The sequence below is a fragment of the Gopherus flavomarginatus genome, chromosome 4 (assembly GCF_025201925.1).
Source record: "Gopherus flavomarginatus isolate rGopFla2 chromosome 4, rGopFla2.mat.asm, whole genome shotgun sequence".
In the NCBI taxonomy this organism is placed as follows: Eukaryota; Metazoa; Chordata; order Testudines; family Testudinidae; genus Gopherus; species Gopherus flavomarginatus.
In genome coordinates, this window is record NC_066620.1 from 94,751,403 (window position 1) to 94,771,740 (window position 20,338).

Below are 20,338 nucleotides of genomic sequence, written 5' to 3' on the forward strand. Positions count from 1 at the left end.
ATGCAAAATTAGACAGGCTTTAATATTTCACAAAAAAGCTTAAAAAGGCACAATTAAAACCCAGTAAAATTAGTTTAACAGCTCAAATGACTATGCAGCTAATAACAGGTACAATGTGCCTTCTTTTAAGTTTTACTGTAAAGAAGAGGTCTTTTGGGAATGACGCTGTAAGGATGACCTTATACAGAAGATGCCTAAAATAGTGGGGAACCAAAACTCTTGAAACATGTTCAGCATAAATACTCCGTTATTATGAATAATTGCATTAGACAGTTCCACTCCCACAATTTTTCAGTGAACACTGTGTATATCTTTGATTCTGCTAAAGCATTTACCTTTTTTCTACTCTATATTCTGGCAAAGCAATCCTTTTAGTAAACATACATTCAACGTTAAGATTTCACATATACACTAAAAAAAACTGCCTTAAAAACAAAATTTCAGCTGGTGCAGTTGTGCCACCACTGTAACTTTATCAAACATAATTCTAAAATTATTTCCAAAAAAATGTAGGTATATTCTGTATGACAACAACAATGAACCAATCATTTTTTTAAAAAAACAGCTTTAACAAAGCTTTGCCACCAATATGAACAGCACTTAATTTTTATTTTTCAAGTAAAGTGGCACTTTCAGTAGTGCAGATGCCACCTGTGTTCTGATACAGTTTTCTATCACAAGTCTGACAATTAACAATACTTAACAAGAGCAAAGTTAAAGAACGCCAGCTTAAAAATTCATGCTTCTGGATGAAAATGTTTTCCTATTGTTGTCAGATAACATTACCTATGTATCTGTTGTTACCTAACATTATAAATGATTATGGGACATGATGTTTATTTTTATCAGCTTGTTTATGTTGTGTCTTTGACAGCTCTTCCTATATAGTTTAAATTCACTGTATAGACAGTCAATTTCTCCCCATTTGTGTGGCTCTTTCACACAGCAAAAAAGGGAGAACAATTAAAGAAACACAACAATGTAATTGTAAAACCACAAAATCTTGAGCATTTGAAAATATTTTTAATTAAATTTCTTAAACTGGCTAGAGTGGAGAGTGTCCCTTTAATATTTTCTCACTTCAAAGATATGAGTGTTTGTAAAGCACCTTTGAGATCCTTGAATGGAAGATGCTATAAAAGTGCAAAGTATAATGAGAAAAGCATGTCTGGCTGCCTGATATTGTAAAATGCTATCAATTTAATATTACAAGCAACAACTTTGAAAATTATTACTATTATGAACCCAGGTAATAAGATTCCATTCTCTTAAAATCGCTCAGTATACAGTAGTAAAAGAGTCAGTAGATAAGAACAGTTTCAGGAAAGCCAATTCTGTTAGTGACACACTGGTATTCAGTGAGATCCTGCAAGCCAGTTTAAGGACCAGCAGCTCTAGAACCCAGGTCTGGAGAGCTGCCAGGCAGCAGATAACAGTTCTCTTCTTACGTGCATAGAGCTAAGTTCACTGAGAAAACTTGGACAAAGTGACCAGCATTTCCTAATAATCAACAATTCTCATGAAGTCCATACCATGGGAACCTCCATGATTCTGAACCCATCCTTCTCTGTGCAATCTCCTCCTGGCAAATATATCTAAACACCAAGTCTACTTGTAAAACTGAGGTTACAGTAAAAGGGGCGGGGGGACTAATAGAACACAACAAATTGCAAAGGAACTGGTTGTTAGTCTCTGCCTGAAATTGCATTATACCGTGCACAGAAAAAATGCTGTCCATCATTCACTGAAACCATATAATAAGCTGAATAATTTTGCTCTAAGTGCTTGTCTGCTTCCCAGCGTATTTTCCTATTCATTTTCGAACAATGGATGCACCTGCACGTACACTTACTAGTGTGGTTAGCCAGTATCTATAGTTTGTTAATAGAATAAAAATTAACAAAACTAAATGGTCTGTGCAATTTTCAAAAACTGCTTTTTTGATTGCTGACTGACGGAAGGTAAACAGGTCTGTCTGAAACAGAACTGCAATTGGGAATATACAATGGCTGCTATGATTTATTGCCCAGTGTACATGCAAATCTATATTTCTCTATAAAAAGGACCTATGAAAGTTCATAGTAAGAAGTGACTACTGAATGGTTACAAAAAAAAAAATTATATACTACTACTACTTTTAAATAAAAGGGTTTTTTTTAAATAAAGTAACACACCTTTCAAAGTGGAGCGGCTAGTAGGTTTCCCAACATTATTTTTCTGATGCTTTGTTGACATACGTTTCATCTGTCGCGGTGTGCTAGGAGGAGAAGTTCCATAGAAAATGTCAGCACTGGCTTCATCTGATAATTCCTCAGGTTCAGATTCAGAAATTTTGCAAGCAACATCTTCTGACTTGCACTCTCTGAACAAGGGAAAAGAAAGTCAGAATATGGAATTAAAAAAAATTAGCTAATTACTTTAGAAAGCCAACCCATTAATATGTCACCTCCCCACATCTGTACTCTCCTGCCACTCCCATATAACAACTCTTTTTACCAGCAAGTTTTCTAGTAAACACAACAAGTTTGCTTTCACCTCCCACTAATGCAGTTTTGTTACCATCCTTTGTGCAGTGTATATGTAGTACTTGTCATACACGTCAATAAGAAAACTTTTAATGAAAGTAACAAAAAAGTTACTATACAGGCCTACTATACAGGTAAGAGAATGAGGCATTTTAAAAAAATGTGTGTGTAAGAAAAAAATCAAAATAAGGGATAGATGATTTTGAGCAAGGCTCAAAAAATGTACTCAACTACTGAACACTACCAGAGTTAAACTGGTCATTTTCCAGCTCCAGTCCTCCGCTACACTTTGATACTTCACTCCCTCTCACAGACATTGCCTAAGTCCATCAAAGGAAGCACTCCACTCTGTCCAGTACCCACACATCAGGAAGAGGGAAGTTCAGTGCCTATTCCATCAATTTCAATAAAAAATAAGTTTCTTCTTGGCCCACTCTCTTATTTCCTGCTTGTAGTATGAAAATAGTAACCCTCTCACAGGAGGTTTTATTTAGCTTGTTAACAGGTTTTTTTGTTTTTTTTTTTGAAGTCTACCTTGATTGTTAGGGATAACTTTATATATTATACAAAACTTCCCAGCTCTTTTGAAGTATTACATGCATACGCATACACACACAGAGAATACATTATAATGAACTAAGATGACACGCACAAGCTCCTGACAGAAGGAGTTGTCTTTTCTCTATCTCCAATCCTGTAAACTCTTAAGACATATGCTTTGTTTTGCTTTGCCTCTGTGAGCGGCCCTATCTTTTTCAATGGAACCACTTATGGTAGTAAATTAAATACATGCATTTTTAAATAATAATTGGAGATATACCTATCTCCTAGAACTGGAAGGGACCTCAAAAGGTTGTTGAGTCCAGCCCCCTGCCTTCACTAGCAGGACCAAGTACTGATTTTTGCCCCAGATCCCTAAGTGGCCCCCTCAAGGACTGAACTCTCAACCCTGGGTTTAGCAAGCCAATGCTCAAACCACTGAGCTATACCTCCCCCTAGATTTTTGCTGGATCATGGCCCATGTCTGTCTAGTGCACAGCACAATGGCGTTCCAGTCCCAACTGGGGCCTTTAGGGGCTTCTATAATATAAATATTACAATAGGTGAAGCAAGTAACACTGCCTATAGTCAATGGTGCCTGACACTTCTGATTATAAAATACCCTATTTTCAGTTGCTTGCAATTTTGTCAAGTTTCCAATCTTGATTTAAAAATGGTCAGTGATGGAGAATCCCCTACAACCCTTGGTAAGCTGTTCCACTGGTTAATTTTCACCTTTAAAAATTCACACCTTATTTCCAGTCCGAATTTGCCTAGCTTCCACTTATGCCCATTGAATCACATTATGCCTTTCTCTGCTAGACTGATGAGCCCGTTATTAAATATCTGTTCCCCGCACAGGTACTTACAAACTACTCAATTCACCACTTAATTTTCTCACTGTTAAGATAAATAGATAGACTCAGGGAGGAGCTCAATCACTGTAAGGCATGTTTTCTAATCCTTCTGTCATTCTCATGACTCTTCTCTGAACCCTCTCCAATTTATCAACACCCTTCCTGAATTGTGGGCAACACTACCAGACACAGTATTCCAGAAGAGATCACACCTGTGCCAAATACAGAAGTAAAATAACCTTTCTACACTTACTCAAGATACCTGCTTATGCATCCCAAGGATTCATTAGCCCTTTTGGCCACAGTGTTGTACTGTGAGCTGTTGTGACTATTAGGCCTACAAAGTGTACCCTTGTTGTGAGCTCAAAGGTAAAAAAACAAAACAAAACAAAAACAAACAAAAAAAGGGGGCTGCGTGGCAGGGGAGAGAGGCCACATCCATCGCCTTAGAAAGTTAAGACTACGGATATTAAAATCTGAGTTGTGTGCTTTTATCTGTAGAACAAAAAACATTTATTATTATGAAGGTTTTTTTATATAGCATTTTTATCCAAAGCACTTTACAATCATTAGCTAACGGTACAAACAACACTTGGAAAGATCATTAAGTGATCTGCCGAGACCCTCAGCAATTTTCAAGCGGTTCATGAAAAAACAAGTTTGAGAACCACTGCTCTAAACTAAAGAGGCCACATGGATATAATCTAAGGACTGTTCAAATCATGCTTGGTAAAAACAGAAGATGTGGAACCAGAAGTTAATAGACCAAAATTGGTGTGATGGATATTACGCCTCGTTGGTGGACAAAATAATGAGGGGCTGAACTATGCTGCCCACTTTTTCCCTTTTGGGGTTTCTGAAAGAGAGACTTTGAAAAGAGATCCATTCAGTTCAGCTCTCCCACTCATCTCCTGTCCCAGCTTGCATCCCAGCTCACCTTATCTTATCTCATCTTCCCCTAGCTTATCCCCATACCTACCAGGAGTGCAACTCTTTTCGCTCATCTTGACTCATATAAAGGACTTTCCGAAAAGAAGGATTGTCTTGCTCCTGTTTAAGGAACTTTGTTTTCACCTAGGAGTCCTGAAAGTTATCACATTATCACGACATCCAGTCCTTAGGCCACCAATGGGGATACCTACTTAGCAGCACTGCAAAGGCACACAAGATCCTGTCTTGCATTCCCCTTTCCTTGTTTTATTTTCTGTTCCACTATTCCTTTCCTTCTAGCCTGTCTCACTTTCTTGGCTTTTCATTGACTCCTGAAGTCACCTTTACTGCTGTCATCCAAACCTGCCTTGTCTAAAGAGTAAGCTCCAACCAGACGACAGCCCTGACTAGACTATAATTAACCAGGGTACAAGCAGCTGGTGTCATGGTTGGCTTGCCTGCCAAAGGATCCACTCATAACTACCCAGTAAAACAATGGTCCAAAAAACATCACCCAAAGCCATATTTTACCCATCTTTTCTACCCTCTCTCTTGTCCAACTTGCATCTGTTTATGAATGGAATAAGTGACTGCCCTTCACATCAGGACAGTGAGTAAAATTAACCTTTTCCTTCTCAATAAAGAAAGGTTGTTCAGAAAATAAGAGACTGGTATTTTGATTCCAAAAGGAAAGAGATTTTGATAGAGTCTTGCTGTCCATTTTGCTTAATTAGTCAACCACAGTTTCAATACAAATGCTTATTTTAATTTCTTGTTCTTGCTTGTGTTTAATTAATAAATTTTCAATTTGTATGAATGCTTTTTGGTGTTTGCCAAAATAACCCCAAATCTGCCTATCACTGTTTAGTGTTGGACAGTGAAAGAGTTTATAAACACCTTTAACTCTTTGTGCCTTTGAGTTCAATATCTATAGAACAGAGCACATGTTCAGCTGATTAGACATCTCCTCCACCCCAAATCATTTTCACTGCTTCCCAAGACAGAGTCCCCATTTGTAAGTATGCTCTACATTCTTTGTTCCTAGATGTATACATTTACATTTAGCCACATTAAAACCCAGTTTACCAAATCATCCAGATCCATCTGAATCAGTGACCTGCCTTCATTATTTACAACTCCCACAATTTGTGTGTCATCTGCTAGCTTTATCAGTGATGATCTTTTGTTTTCTTCCAGGTCATTATTTAAAATGTTAAATAGCGTAGGGCCAAGAAAGGATCCCTGCAGGACTCCACTAGAAACACTTTTAATCCAGTTAATCTGTGCCATGTTAATTTTATATCTTTCTAGTTTTGTTTTGTTTTATGATGCGGTACCAACACAAATGCCTTACAGTAGTAGAAGTATATCACATCAATACTATTACCTTAATCTACCAAATTTGTAATCTCATCTTTAAAAGGTATAAAAAAAATATACATATTAAGTGTTCAGGTTGAAATTTCTCATGATAGGTGTCTGAAAATAAATAAAAATTGAATAACTAACTATTCATTGAATGATGCAGGGGTCCTGTAGAAAAAAAAACATTAAGTGAGCATGTAATAAGAATATCAATTTATACACACGAGGCGGCCAAATGAAGGTCGCACAGGGAACCTTAATTCTGGCATGACGTAACTTCTGAGAGCTTGACTTTGCAACCTTAACTTTCTTTGAATGCATTTTAGTTGGCTGTAATTGTTGCTATATGCCTAACATCGCTCTGATCACTAGGCTTCACTGTTTTATCCATATCCCCCGACTCCTCTATGTCTTGCCTTTAAAATTAGCAGTTTGAGGCAATGATAGTCTCTTATATTTGTATACAGCTAGCAGCATGCTGTCTCTTATAACTGGGACCTCTGAGTAGTATCATAATGACAATATTAATATGCTTTCATCTATATGTTCTACTATAAAAACAGAAACAAGACCATTTATTTCAACATCAGCATGCAAATTCTGCAGAAATAGGTTTGAAAATAAGCACAACTCCTAACACTGAATAGCATGGCTAGCAAACAGACAATTAAACATGAAATTCAACAGATCAGAACATTTTTCATATGACAGACTCAGTACTGCATAAATCACAAAGCAATCTAACGATGAAGGTGAAATCAAGAGATATTTTAAAGAGAGGAGACACCAATCTTGTGGCAGTATTAGAATACACCTATAACAAACAGTTAAGGGCCTGATTTTCAGCTTGGCCTCAAGGCAGACTATTTTGGCACAAATAGATGTCAATGTGCCTAGTCTGCACCAGCAAGCTTGTTAGTTAAAATGAGAATTACTAATACTTAAGGGCACAACTATTTGGAGATGCAAAAAAAGAGACTGCTTTTTAAAATCAAGTTCTACACAAGGTGGACAAAAATGATAAGAAATTAAATCATTTTTAAATATATATTTAAATAAAAATAATTTATATTTTAGTAACATTGCTAGTTCCCTAATTTCTTCCCATTTTATAGTCTTTAATTGCTGAAGTGGATGTTTTATACTTCCCTATTAGAATCCTAATTATTAGGAGAATTTTAGATTTTACAGAGAGATTTTTTCTAGTAGCAAATTTCATACTTAAAATGATCATCTATGCTGAAAACGACCAGTTCAGGGCTTCTTTAAAACCCTTACTGCAAGAACACCACAAACTCAAACCATAAAATCCATCTGCAAACAGACCGTGCTATATCTGTAACTTACATTGAACTACCACAAGTCAAGAAAGCTTCAGTCAGGCTATGTCCTTACAATCTATATCCTTCCATCAGAATCGGCAGTTTGAAATCAGTAGGACTCATGCCCCTAAATCAATTAGTACTTTTGAAAACCCCACCCTTCAGTGCCTAAATATATGCTAAGGAGACTAACTTCAGGCTACTTTTTTCCCTTTGTGCATTAAAGTTCAAATAATTTTGCTAACCTACCAAAATAAATCTGAACAACATTTCATTGTTGATACAGAAGCAATTTGGTTTTGAAGTGACAAGGAGTATATGCCACTAAGAAAAGTTTAATTATATTTTTAGCCTTTGAAACTGAAAACATTTATGCACATGTTTACCTTTAAATACAAATAATCCCAATGAAATCAATGGAATTATTCATGCGAGTAATCTTACTTACCTGTTTAAGTGCAGCATTAGGGCTATAGTTTAACATTTTGGTTTTTGTCTACAGAATTTTGAAAAATTCAAATAAAACATCCTACAAGTAATCGCATTGAAATACTAGGTTGATTATAAAAGTCTATTCATTATACATCTACAATTGCAACAGCACAAATTATCAAATAATTTCAGCCTCAATCTTATACATATCAATTATTTTTTTAAAAGTTATTTAATCATTTAAAATTTGCTCCACCATAGCTCTACATCTACAATCATTTCATCCAAATGTTTACTGCAGCAATGCCATCACTCACTATACAATTACTGTTGGATTTGGACTAGCCTAAACAATATCTCAGACTTAAATTATAATGATGCGATACTTGTGTGCTTCAACCAAAACACAAGTCCATAAAATATAATTTACAGTTATATATAATGTGATTACTAACTAAAGTTTCATTTTTACACTATCAATGAATTTGAAACAGCAATTTCACTGTTCGGTACACAGTCCATTTGGTAAAAGGTGCAAAAATTCCATTTGTCACAAGGATTAGAGTATATTCAAGAAAGCAATATAATGAAAAAATAACTTATCAGCTCAATAGACTACTTATGTGGGTAAAGTAACTCAAGTGTGTAAGGGTTTAGCGGATTGGGTGCCAAATGCCCCCTCATCTAACAAGAGAGGGGAGGCTGCGGGGGCGGGGTGGGGGGAATGCAAGTACATTTTATTCTAGAACAGAAAAGAGTTTCACATAGGACACTAATTTCCACAATCTACGTTATATGTAAAGAGACTCCTACAATCACTAGGAAAATATACAGGTATTTTTCTACTTCCAAAAATTCAACTGTTTTGAGTGACAATGTTTTTTCAAGACTGATCTATTTGCTAGAGAAGGATAAGAGCATACTATACTGCCACCAACCAGTAATATGAAATATTAATTTACAATAGACATAGTCACACTAAAAGTGAAAAAAAATCACAGTGTTAAGATTAATCCATTTAATATAACTATCATCTCTGGTACCCACACTACTATTTCTCTGAACCTCCTCTAACTGCGCTCTCATCAGAAAAGACAAAAGAATGATCTGAGTAACTAATGGACACTAAAACACAATCAAAAATAAAACATGCAAAGATTAATTTTAATGTCATTTCCAGAGAGATGCAGGGAGAAAGGATATCGAGTAGATAAATTAAAGTTGGACAACAAAACGACACAGCTTTCTCAGCTGTTTGTAGTTTTTGTTGTCCAACTTTATAAAGGATTAAAGTGTACCTCAAAATCTGACTGCGACCTAATAGAAACAGTTAGGAGAGCAAGTGCTTACTTTATACACATCAGAAAGCAAAAAAAACCAAAAACAGTTTTTAAAGTCACCATCTGTCAGGTTAACGAGGAAGAGTGGAACAATGCTCTCTTCTACCATGAGAGGGTCAGATGTGAAGCAATAATATGGAGTCCAAAATATACTTACACTTCAATGAGGACTGACATGGAAACAAAAGGTGTCTAAAGAAATGAACTAGCAATTGTTCCATGAGAGAGAAAGGCATTCAACATATTAATTTCACTGAATTTAAAACTGGGTATGATAAAATAAGAGTTCCAGAAAAAGAAAACATGATTATATCTTCCCCCATCCCCCCAATCACATTCCACTCACTCCACCAGGGTAAAATTTTAACTAAAGTTTGTGTGAACATGAACCCTATTCCTGTGCATATCTCCCCTTAACTCACTACTAGATAAAAATCCTTTCTCCTTATCCTCTGCTCACATACCACAACTCTCATTTAATTGCATTATGGTTTCTTAAGGATGATAGCTATATCCTCCAGAGCATTGCATCAATTGCTGCAATGTCATATCTGTTAACGCCTTGCTGAATGAGACTGCCTTCCTTAGTTCTGCTATCTACTCCAATGGCAGGAGAACAATGTATCATTAAAGGCTGGATCCTCCCCTCTCTCTTCAGGCTACTCGTGGCAGTGAAGTCACTACCATATGGCAGCAGAATAATTTTTAAACATTCTGTGTCCCGTCTCCATCCTGTTTCCTCCTGACATCCTAGCCCAGGGGGTGAGAAAAAAGTGTTTACAACACTGTAAGCACAAAATTTGGGGGAGAGGGAGTTAGACAAATATGGCAATCCCACTTTCAAAGTTGGTGCTGAAAACAGATCTCCTCTTCTAGCATGCCTCAAAAGATCCGTAGTTCCTGGCGCGCTCGTGCACGCACGCGCAGACACACTCTCTCTCTCTCTCATTCTCAGGGCCCTTTGCCAATTTTCCTAATATTTGTACTACAGACCATTTTGGTTCAGTCTCCCCAGCCAGCTGCACAGATAATGTATTTAGATGTGTTGTTTTCTTTCTTTCTTTAAATCACCATAAGGTCAAAATCCTGCAAAGTTAAGCACCTTTTTTATTTTAACTCTCTCTTTTCTTTTTAAAAATAACTAACATTCTTTAGAAAAATCTACTTTAAAAGAAAATTAAGGAAAAACTGGACAGAGTTAATGTTGTTATGCCACTTTGACTTGGGCATTTCTTGATTCTGAGTACTTAACTGTGCAACAATATTAAAAATGAACGAAGTTTTTTCTATGAAGTATATTTTTGACTTCTAGTAAGAAGTAAGAGTCAGGGAAACTAAGTTAGGAGCTTCTGGAATTTGGGCCCCTTACTGGATAGGGGAGGCAACTTAGTGACAGATGATATGGAAAAAGCTGAAATACTCTGCTTTTTTTTGCCTCGGTCTTCACAGACAAGGTCAGCTCCCACACTGCTGCACTGGGCAACACAGTATGGGGTGGAGGTGAGCAGCCCTCGGTGGTGAAAGAACAGGTTAAAGACTATTTAGAAAAGCTTGACATGCACAAGTCCATGGATCCAGATCTAATGCATTCAAGGGTGCTGTGGGAGTTGGCTGATGTGATTGCAGATTGGCCATTATCTTTGAAAATTTGTGGCGATCAGGGGAGGTCCTGAACGATTGGAAAAAGACAAACATAGTGCCCATATTTTTAAAAGGGAAGAAAGAGAACCCAGGCCACTACAGACCAGTCAGCCTCATTTCAATCCCCAGCAAAATCATGGAGCAGATCCTTAAGGAATCGATTTTGAAGCACTTGAAGGAGAGGAAGATGATCAGGAACAGTCAATATGGATTCACCAAAGGCAAGTCATGCCTGACCAACCTCATGCCTTCTATGATGAGATAATTGGCTCTGTGGATATGGGAAAAGCGGTGGATGTGATATATCTTGATTTTAGCAAAGCTTTTGATACAGTCTCCCACAGTATTCTTGCCAGTAAGTTAAAAAAGTATGGATTGGATAAATGGACTATAAGGTGAATAGAAAGCTGGCTAGATTGTTGGGCTCAATGGGTAGTGATCAATGTCTCCATGTCTAGTTGGCAGCCGGTATCAAGCGGAGTGCCCCAGAGGTCAGTCCCGGGGCCTGTTTTGTTCAACATCTTTATCAATCATATGGATGATGGGATGGATTGCACCCTCAGCAAGTTTGCAGATGACACTAAGCTGGGAGGAAGAGGTAGATACGGTCCCAAGTGACCTAGACAAATTGGAGAATTGGGCCGAAAGAAATCTGATGAGGTTCAACAAGGACAAGTACAGAGTCCTGCACTTAGGAAGGAAGAATCCCATGCACTGCTACAGCTGGGGACTGACTGGCTAAGCAGCAGTTCTGCAGAAAGGGACCTGGGGATTACAGTGGACGAGAAACTGGATATGAGTCAGCAGTGTGCCCTCATTGCCAAGAAGGCTAACAGCATATTGGGCTGTATTAGCTGTTGCCAGCAGATCAAGGGAAGTGATTATTCCCCTCTAGTCAGCACTGGTGAGGCCACATCTGGAGTATTGCATATAGGTTTGGGCCCCCTGCTACAGAAAGGATGTGGACAAATTGGAGGGAGTCCAGCAGAGGGCCAGGAAAGTGAGCAAGGGGCTGGGGCACATGAGGAAAGGCTAAGGGAACTAGGCTTGTTTAGTCTGCAGAAGAGAAGAGTGAGAGGGGATTTGATAGCAGCTTTCAACTACCTGAAGGTGGATTCCAGAGAGGATGGAACTAGGCTGTTCTCAGTGGTGGCAAATGACAGAACAAGCAGCAATGGTCTCAAGTTGCAGTGGGGGAGGTCTAGGTTGGATATTAGGAAACATTTTCACCAGGAGAGTGGAGAAGCACTGGAATGGGTTACCTAGGGAGGTGGTGGAATGTCCATTCTTAGAGGTTTTTAAGGCAGAGCTTGACAAAGCTTTGGCTGGGATGATTTAGTTGGTGTTGGTCCTGATTTGAGCTTGGGATTGGACTAGACGAACTCCTGAGGTCTCTTCCAACCCCAATATTCTATGATTCTATGAAAAGATCCAATGGGAAGGCTAGAAGTTTTTAAAATGGGGAAAAAGCTCTCCCTTCGTCTCTCCATTGTTTTCCGGGCTGCAGGGATGGAGCAGCAATGCTTTGTAAGGCTTGAACCAGGTATGAAAATTCATCTTCCATACCAAGAAGAAATTATTTGGATAGGGAATGTTTAGACAGACACAATAAGGTTTATATTTTATTTTGGCTCTGGATTTCCTCTGTGCTAACCCCAGATGCTTTTGTTTGCTTGTACCTTTAAGCTGAACCCCCAAGAAAGCTATTTTGGGTGCTAACTTTTTGTAATTGTTCCTTTTAAGATCTACCAAAAAGCCCAAGTTCCAGATGTATTTTTTCCCTTTTTGTTTTTAATAAAATTTACCTTTTTTTAAGAACAGTATTGGCTTTTTGGTGTCCTAAGAGGTTTGTGCATGTTGTTTGATTAGTTGATAGCCACAGCTGAGCTTCAAGAGCCCCACGTTTTCTGGGAACCGGGGCCTGTGCATTTGCAGATGATCCAGATGGGATCCCCAACATGCGCCTGATGTGTCCATAATTAATTCATTGTCAGGTAGGGAGCAGAGAATAGTACCTCTTCCATGCACATTTCTGAGTTACATTTACCATCTCAGTTTTGTGATAGTGCAAGGTGCACTAAGCCAGAACTGGAGCAATCACAGGTGAAGTCTGGCAATTGGCATGACGTATTTGCATGTCTACATATGGCCTAGCAGACCCAGACACATCCACAGTGGCATAGTGAGATTTCATTCTACCCCAACACTACCAATAGCATTGACAGGAACCTGTCTTCAGGAAGGTATGCCCTTGCTGAACTGGAGTTGATCAGGGTTCCTATGAACTCTTTCATTTGTGATAGGCTAAGAGATGATTTTTCATAGCTCACTCACAGGCCTAGCTGACAGAAGATAGAAAAGGCACATTCTAGGCTTGCTGCAATCTCCAGGTAAGGGTAGACATGAATGACCTTTCTTCCTAGGTGTGCTGCTGCTATTGCTAGGCACTTTGTGAAGATTCTTCATGCCATAGAGGATCTGCATGGCAGCACTTTGTATTGGTAATGGTTGGGCCCACACTGTGAATCTTAGGACCTTCTTGTAGGTGAGACAGATCATTACACGGAAGTGCACATGCTGTAGGACAACAACTCTGAACCAGTCTTGAGCTGGAGAAATGGAATGGAGACAAGCGTTGCCATCCTGAATTTGAGGTGGTATACAAATTTGTTCAGTCTCCTCAAGTCTTGGATAAGATGAAGACCAACTTTCTTCTCTGTGATCTTGGAAGTGGAAGTTTCTTGCCCTATACTCCTGCAGCACCTCTTCTACAGTTTCTAGACAAAGCAATGAGGACACTTTTGTTTGTAATAGGCTCTCAAGAGAAGGGTCCCCTAAGCACAGTGGAGGGGGGGGAAGAGGGTAGGTAGGCAGGAGGGCACAGAATGTATACAGCAGCCTTGGGCATGATATCTAATGCTCATTTTTCTGCTGTGATAGTCACTCAGCCCAGATGGAAAGGGGTAAAGCAGTTCCTGAAGGGAAGGGAGCAGGCTTCAGAACAGCTTTGGCATGACTTTCTACACTCCCATCAAATCTGTTGCCTCTAGGTGACCAGACTGGTCGAAGAGGGAGAAGATGGGCATCCCCTAGAGTACCTGGGTTTGCTTCTTTATTGGCACTCCGGCTGTCTGTCCCAGGAGCAGGATAGCACACTCCTGCACGAAAGGGGTTGCACATGATTGGGGTTCAACTTTGCTGGTTGAACTGGGGCTGGCATTTGTATGGCTTTCTGTAGAACATCCAAGTCTAAATTGCCACACTTAGTCTGTCCTCTGGTTGAAGAGCTACATTCCCTTAACAGGCAGGTCTGCTATCATGGCCTATACTTCATGTGGTATGCCTCATCATTTCTCTCCACTACCACTTTTAAATAACATCCTTAGCTGACAGTGTGAAGACAAGGCTTCTTCATGAAGTTGGATAGAAAAGAACCAGTTTAAGGTCTCTGAAGAGAGTAACTGGTCAGACGTTGACAGGGCAGCACTCGACTCATAACTCAAATTATTTCTACAGTGAAGACAAGCCCTTATTTGTGCCAGTGCAAGCCTCATTGTGCACGAGTGCATTGTGTCTACCTTAAGGGTTTGAACAGTGTAACTGCATCAATTTAGTTACATTGGTGCACATTTCTCTAACCTAGACAAGTCCCAAGAGCCTTCAGATAAATTCTCACAGCAAGACTCCGGTTTAAAAGAAACAGCTACCATTATAACAGAACATTGACATATGGTCAATGTGCTGCTTATAAAATCAATGGCCGTTACATCTAACACTTAAGAAGGCAAAGAGTGCTAAACATGAAGCATGCAGACTCATAAAATGACCTCCAGCAAACATAAATCAAGGTGTGATCTAAATTGTTGATACTAGCAAAAAACCTAGGTTTCCACAGCTGGTGAAGACCAACAAACATTTTCTATAAATCATCAAGGAGTCAAGTATCCATATTAGAAAATGTTGCAGTACTGTACATATATCAAGAGCACTAAAAGTTAACATCCATTCTGTTTATAATTTATATAATTTTGAAAAATTATATATACCTGCATGAGTCAAATTATCCGGTGACAGCCAACTGTAGTATTCAGCAATGTGCGGTTGTATCAGTTATCTTTATCCCTAGCATATAATTTCATAATTCATTATTACTGAAAAAAGTCAAATATTTTCAATGTCTTGATTTCATGTATTTTGGGGGACAAATATAGGTAGAAACACTGATGATAAAGTTAAAATCTTATTTAGATATTATGGCAAATGCAGTATGCCTCCCTTGTACTTCTCCTCTCTAATTATTTCCAGCCCACGTTTAAATGGAAATTTTAATGAAGGGATGTTCCTTTTTAAAGTTTATCTTTACAAAATATTTCCTTCTCATTAAAAAACAAAATACACGCCTCATAAGGCTCCTGTTCCACTGCCCTTATGAAAACTATGGGAACTAACTCTTGAAAATTTATCATTGAGACACTACACACTTCTGTTACTTTCTACTAAGAAAATTCATGACTGATGAACCAAAAGTGGATCATCAATCTAATGGAGGATGGTAAAGGTGCTTTAAAAATCACCTTTTATAAAACAGTCTGATTTTCTTTTCTTAATTTTAAATGGTAATTAGATTAAAGCACCATACGTCCATTTAGGGCAATCCAATGGTCATTTCCATTGGAAGAAGAGTGGCAGCTGCATTGTAAAAACTTTAATATGACAAAAGCTGAGACTTGGGGCATTAATGAAGCTAGTGGAAAATTCTATAACTCACCCATGATGGTATAAGGGAATTCGGGCCTTTGTATAGCTAAAAGATGCTTTTTTGAACAGATAAAAGGCTTTGGAATCACAGAAGAGCTATGTGATTTATGTAGCTTTTGAGAAATATTGTATTCTGCCTTGGTGGCTAGAATATACCTTGACATCATATACTATTTATTAGCTGGAAAAATCATGGGTTATTTAGTGTGACATTTAAAAAGGGGAAGAGTCCCATTTTTTTTCAAACCCTCCTGAAACTTGAGCAATGCTCTTGATCTATGCATCTCAATCCACACATCTGAACTATTCTCTAGAGTAAAACTGATGAGAAACATCGTCCATAAAAGCTGAAGGCAGGTGCTGTATAAATTGAAAGGTGTGTGAAAGCTATGTACTCCCTACTTTCCTCTGAAGTAACATTTGGCATCAAGTTTTTTTTCTGTAAGGCTGCCACCAGTACATTTAGCCTCTTTAGTAGCTGTCCATTTTATCACACCCTTTATTTCCTTAGTTGGCTTAATCTTTGATTTTATTTTAAGAAATTTCTAGTGAATGCTGTGCAGTATCTGGCCTTGCACTTGGTTCAACATATTCGCTTTCATACTAATTTCCCACAGTTCTCCCTCCCTTAATCCCTGTATTTGTTGACTCCATAACTGTCTTCTGTTCAACATACTACTGCTCTGAAGGCACTACACAAGGGTTAAAACATCTGTAATTTCACCTTCTCTTTTCCACAGTTCAAATGATTAACACTTCAATTTTCTAGTCTCATCAAAATATGTCACTAACCCCTCCATACAGTTAAGCTTCCAATGAGCCTGTTTTTTGTTGTTGTTTTGTTTTTTCCTCTCTATCCTCTCAAATTCTCAAGTCAAGTCCTTTCTGTTACATTTTGTGTATTCTTCAGCCAACAGATAATGGTCTTGGATTTGGGCAAAGACTAAGTTGTGGTTGCTTAGGATAGTTCCAATTGTAGGGCCACCCTTCTCAACTAAGTAAGCATCTGCAGAGTAAAATGTTCCTGTTTGCACATACTCACTGTCTTCACATACTCACTCAAACTGCAAAAGAAAGTCTATGAACAAAATATTAAGTTAACAATTTCTGTGAAAGTTCTTCATCTTGTTGGTAGGAAAAACACTACAGAAACAAGCAGCTGACAATATTTATCATACATAACAAATATACAAGAGTATAAGCTATTGAGAAAAACTAGTGTCCTACTTAAATGGTGTTTCACAAAAACAGAAATTATAACAAGAAAAACATTTAGCATGTACATTAGAACACGTGTTTGTCAGCTAATGCTTGCCAACCTGTAGCAATATACATCTGCTCCTAAGCGGTACAAAAGCCTACAAGCAATCACAGTAACAGAGATCAAGTGGTTAAACTTTAGGTGCAGAATAATAAATTTGAATCCGGTGACTGTACTCTAGCAGACTATACTACAGTAAATAGAGTAACCATCCACTAAAGCAGTCATCAAGATGTGCATTCCACAGACTGCTGTTGTAAATAGCTTCTCGAAGTTTGAAAAATATTACACAAAACAGACAATGAAGAGCTTCTTTCTGACTACATCCTATTGCACTGTGCCCTTTCCACACAGAAAGCTACATGGTCTATATCAGGGATGGGTAACCTATGGCACGCGTGCCAATTTTTAATGGCATGCTGCTGCCTGCTGGAGTCCCAGCAGGCAGCAGCATGCCATTAAAAATCCTGCCCTGCCCAGCCCCGCCCACTCTTCTCTGCCCCCCCACCCCCTCCCATGGGGGCAGTGGACAGAAGCTTGGTCCTGCCTGCTCCCCAACCTCTTCCCACAGTGTGCTGGGTTCCTGACCCTCCTCCTCCTCTCTCTTCCTCCCTGCCGGCTGATCAGCTGATGGCCCTTGCGAGGGCGGGGGTGGGAGAGAAGTTGAGTCAGTGTGTGAAGGCAGAGAAGCAGCAGAGGCAGGGCCTTGGGGAAGGTGGGGTGGAATAGGGGCATGTCCCCTCCAACCCCCTGCCATGAGCACCCCACGACCCCAGCCCACACCCCCAGCCCTCTGCTCTGACCCTGCCCTCACACACACCCAGCCCTCCGCCCTGCGCCTCGCACATCCCCCAGGCCCCTGCCCTGAGCCCTGACCCCCTCACACACATTCAACCCTCTGCCCTGAGCCCCGCACATCCCCCAAGCCCCTGCCCTGAGCCCTGACCCCCTCACACACGCCCAGTCCTCTGCCTTGATCCCCTCCACACACACACCCAGCCCTCTGCCCTAAGCCCTGCAGCCCCGCATACACCTCAGGCCCGTGCCGTGAGCTCTGCGCCCCACACCCCCCAGGCCCCTGCCCTGAGCCCTGTACCCACCCTCACACACACACAGCCCTCTGCCCTGACCCCCCCACACACACAGCGCCCTCTGCCCTGAGCCCTGCACACAGCCCAAGCCCCTGCCCTGAGCCATGTATCACCCTCACATACCCAGCCCTCTGCTTGACTCCTTCATACCTCTCCACGACCCCAGGCCTGACTCTGGCACCCCCACACATACCCAGGGCCCTCACACCCCATGCCCTGACACCTGCACCCCCTTCACATGCCTCAGCTCTCTGCCCTGACTCTTGTACCCCACCACATACCCTAACCCCCAGCCTGCTCCTTCACCCCCAGCCCTGTGGTCAATGCACTCCCACCCTCAGCTCAGTGCAGAGAGGAAGAGAATGGGCCAGAACCAGGGAGACAGTAGGTAGCCACTGTATGTGGGCAGGGCCGGGACCCCAGACTGGCAGAGGGCTGAGCGGGTCCGGCAGCCAGGATCACAGCTGGCAGGTGCCGACGGATGGAACCCCTGAGCGGCAGCAGACTGAGCCGCTCAGCCCACTGTCAGTCTGGGGTCCTGGCCGCTGGCCCTGCACAGTCCGCTGCTTGTCTGGGGTTCTGGCTGCCGGACTCTTGCCTGCCGGGGTCCCGGCCGCAGACCCCAGGCCCCGCTCAGCCTTCTGCCTGCCTAGGTGAACAGAACTCCAGACCAGCAGTGGGCTGAGCGGGCCAGCAGCGTAAGATCAACATTTTAATTTAATTTTAAAAATGAAGCTTCTTAAACATTTTGAAAACCTTGCTTATTTTCCAAAAATAGTTTAGTTATATAATATATAGACTTATAGAGCAAGACCATCTAAAAAACATTAAAATGTATTACTGGCACGTGAAACCTTAAATTAAAGTGAATAAATGAAGACTCAGCACACCACTTCTGAAAGGCTGCCGACCCCGGGTCTATTTTATGTCCTCCACTGATTTACCAAGTGCCCTGTCTCAAAAGTGCGGACACCAGGCTTACAAATCCAATGGTCTGTAACTGTGATTCAACCCAATTTTAACAATAGGGGAAAATATGTTACTAGTTCTGCTTTAATACTCGGAGAATTCAATAAGCTAAGACATATGATCATGTGGTGTCTATAATAATAGATTTTAACTAATTATTAAAACCACTAAAAAAACCCTATATCAAATAAATATCCCTGCAAGATATACAATTATATTAATTACAAGAAAGGAGTTGCAGAGAAAATGAGTGTCCTGCTGCTTGCTGAAGATTCCAAAGCAATGATCATTTTAAGTAATATTTATAATCACTATGTAGCAGCCTTAGATTAAAACATACTAATCATCCTTTAAAATTCCTAGATCTGAAAGAAGCTACAAATTCCATTAGATAAAACAATATCCTGAAAAATTCTTGAAATTAAACTAGAGTTCCCTCCTCTCCATCCCACTTCCTCAAACGATTACATTTTTCTTCAAAACTGCCACATTCATGAGCATCAAAAGTGTCTGCAGCTGCAGCACAAAGAGTGGACAATACAGATCTCGGTATAGAAGCAGCATTGAGAGAACAATGTAAAAATATCTCAAGGAAAAAAGTACAAAAAACTCACTGGATACCTTTGGTAAAAAGCAACGAACAAATCTTTAACTCATTTTTTTTAGATGCTGGAATTTTATGAAATGGCAGCAATACACTCAATATTTGGTATGAAGAGAAAAATACTTTTGATAGATTAGATCAGATGTCAGCAACCTTTGAGAAGTGGTGTCCCAAGTCTTCTTAAATTACAGTAAATAAATATTTTCACATGCCAGAAACACATTTTACATTTACAGGAGCTAGCAGACAGAACCCCAGACCAGCAGCGGGCGCGGCAGACTGAACTCCAGACCGGCAGTGGGCTGAGCCACTCGGTCGCTGCCAGTCTGGGGTTCCCTCCACTGGCCCCTGCCAGGCAGGGTCCCGGACACCGGCCCTGCTCAGCCCACTGCCAGCCTGGGTTTCCATCCACCAGGCCAGCAGCAGGGACCCCAGCTGGCAGCAGAGTGCCACTAAAAATCAGCTTGTGTGCCGCCTTTGGCACGCATGCCGCAAGTTTCCAACCCCTGGATTAGATTGTAAACCCCTTGGGCAAAGACCTTTTTTGTTCCGTGTTTGTACGACACCTAGAACAAGAAGGTCTGGTCTATGATTGGGGATCCTAGCACTGTATTAATACTGATAAAATAATATTATATACTATGCAACTTGCAAACTGCATGCTCATGAAAAGATACTGGTCTAAGTAACAAAAAATACGCAA

General features: G+C 40.1%; 1 protein-coding gene across 7 annotated transcripts in view; it reads right to left on the bottom strand.

The window, feature by feature from the left end:
• Positions 1-20,338, bottom strand: part of MAP3K4 (mitogen-activated protein kinase kinase kinase 4) — a 166,345-nt gene that overhangs the window by 118,381 nt on the left and 27,626 nt on the right. For all 7 annotated transcript variants that reach the window (XR_007773825.1, XM_050949014.1, XM_050949017.1 and 4 more), the window contains exon 2: positions 2,175-2,362. Coding sequence is in view for 6 of the 7 variants with exons in the window: in XM_050949014.1 (XP_050804971.1) it covers positions 2,175-2,362 (188 nt within the window). In the remaining variant the exon portion in view is untranslated. The remainder of the gene's footprint in view (positions 1-2,174; positions 2,363-20,338) is intronic.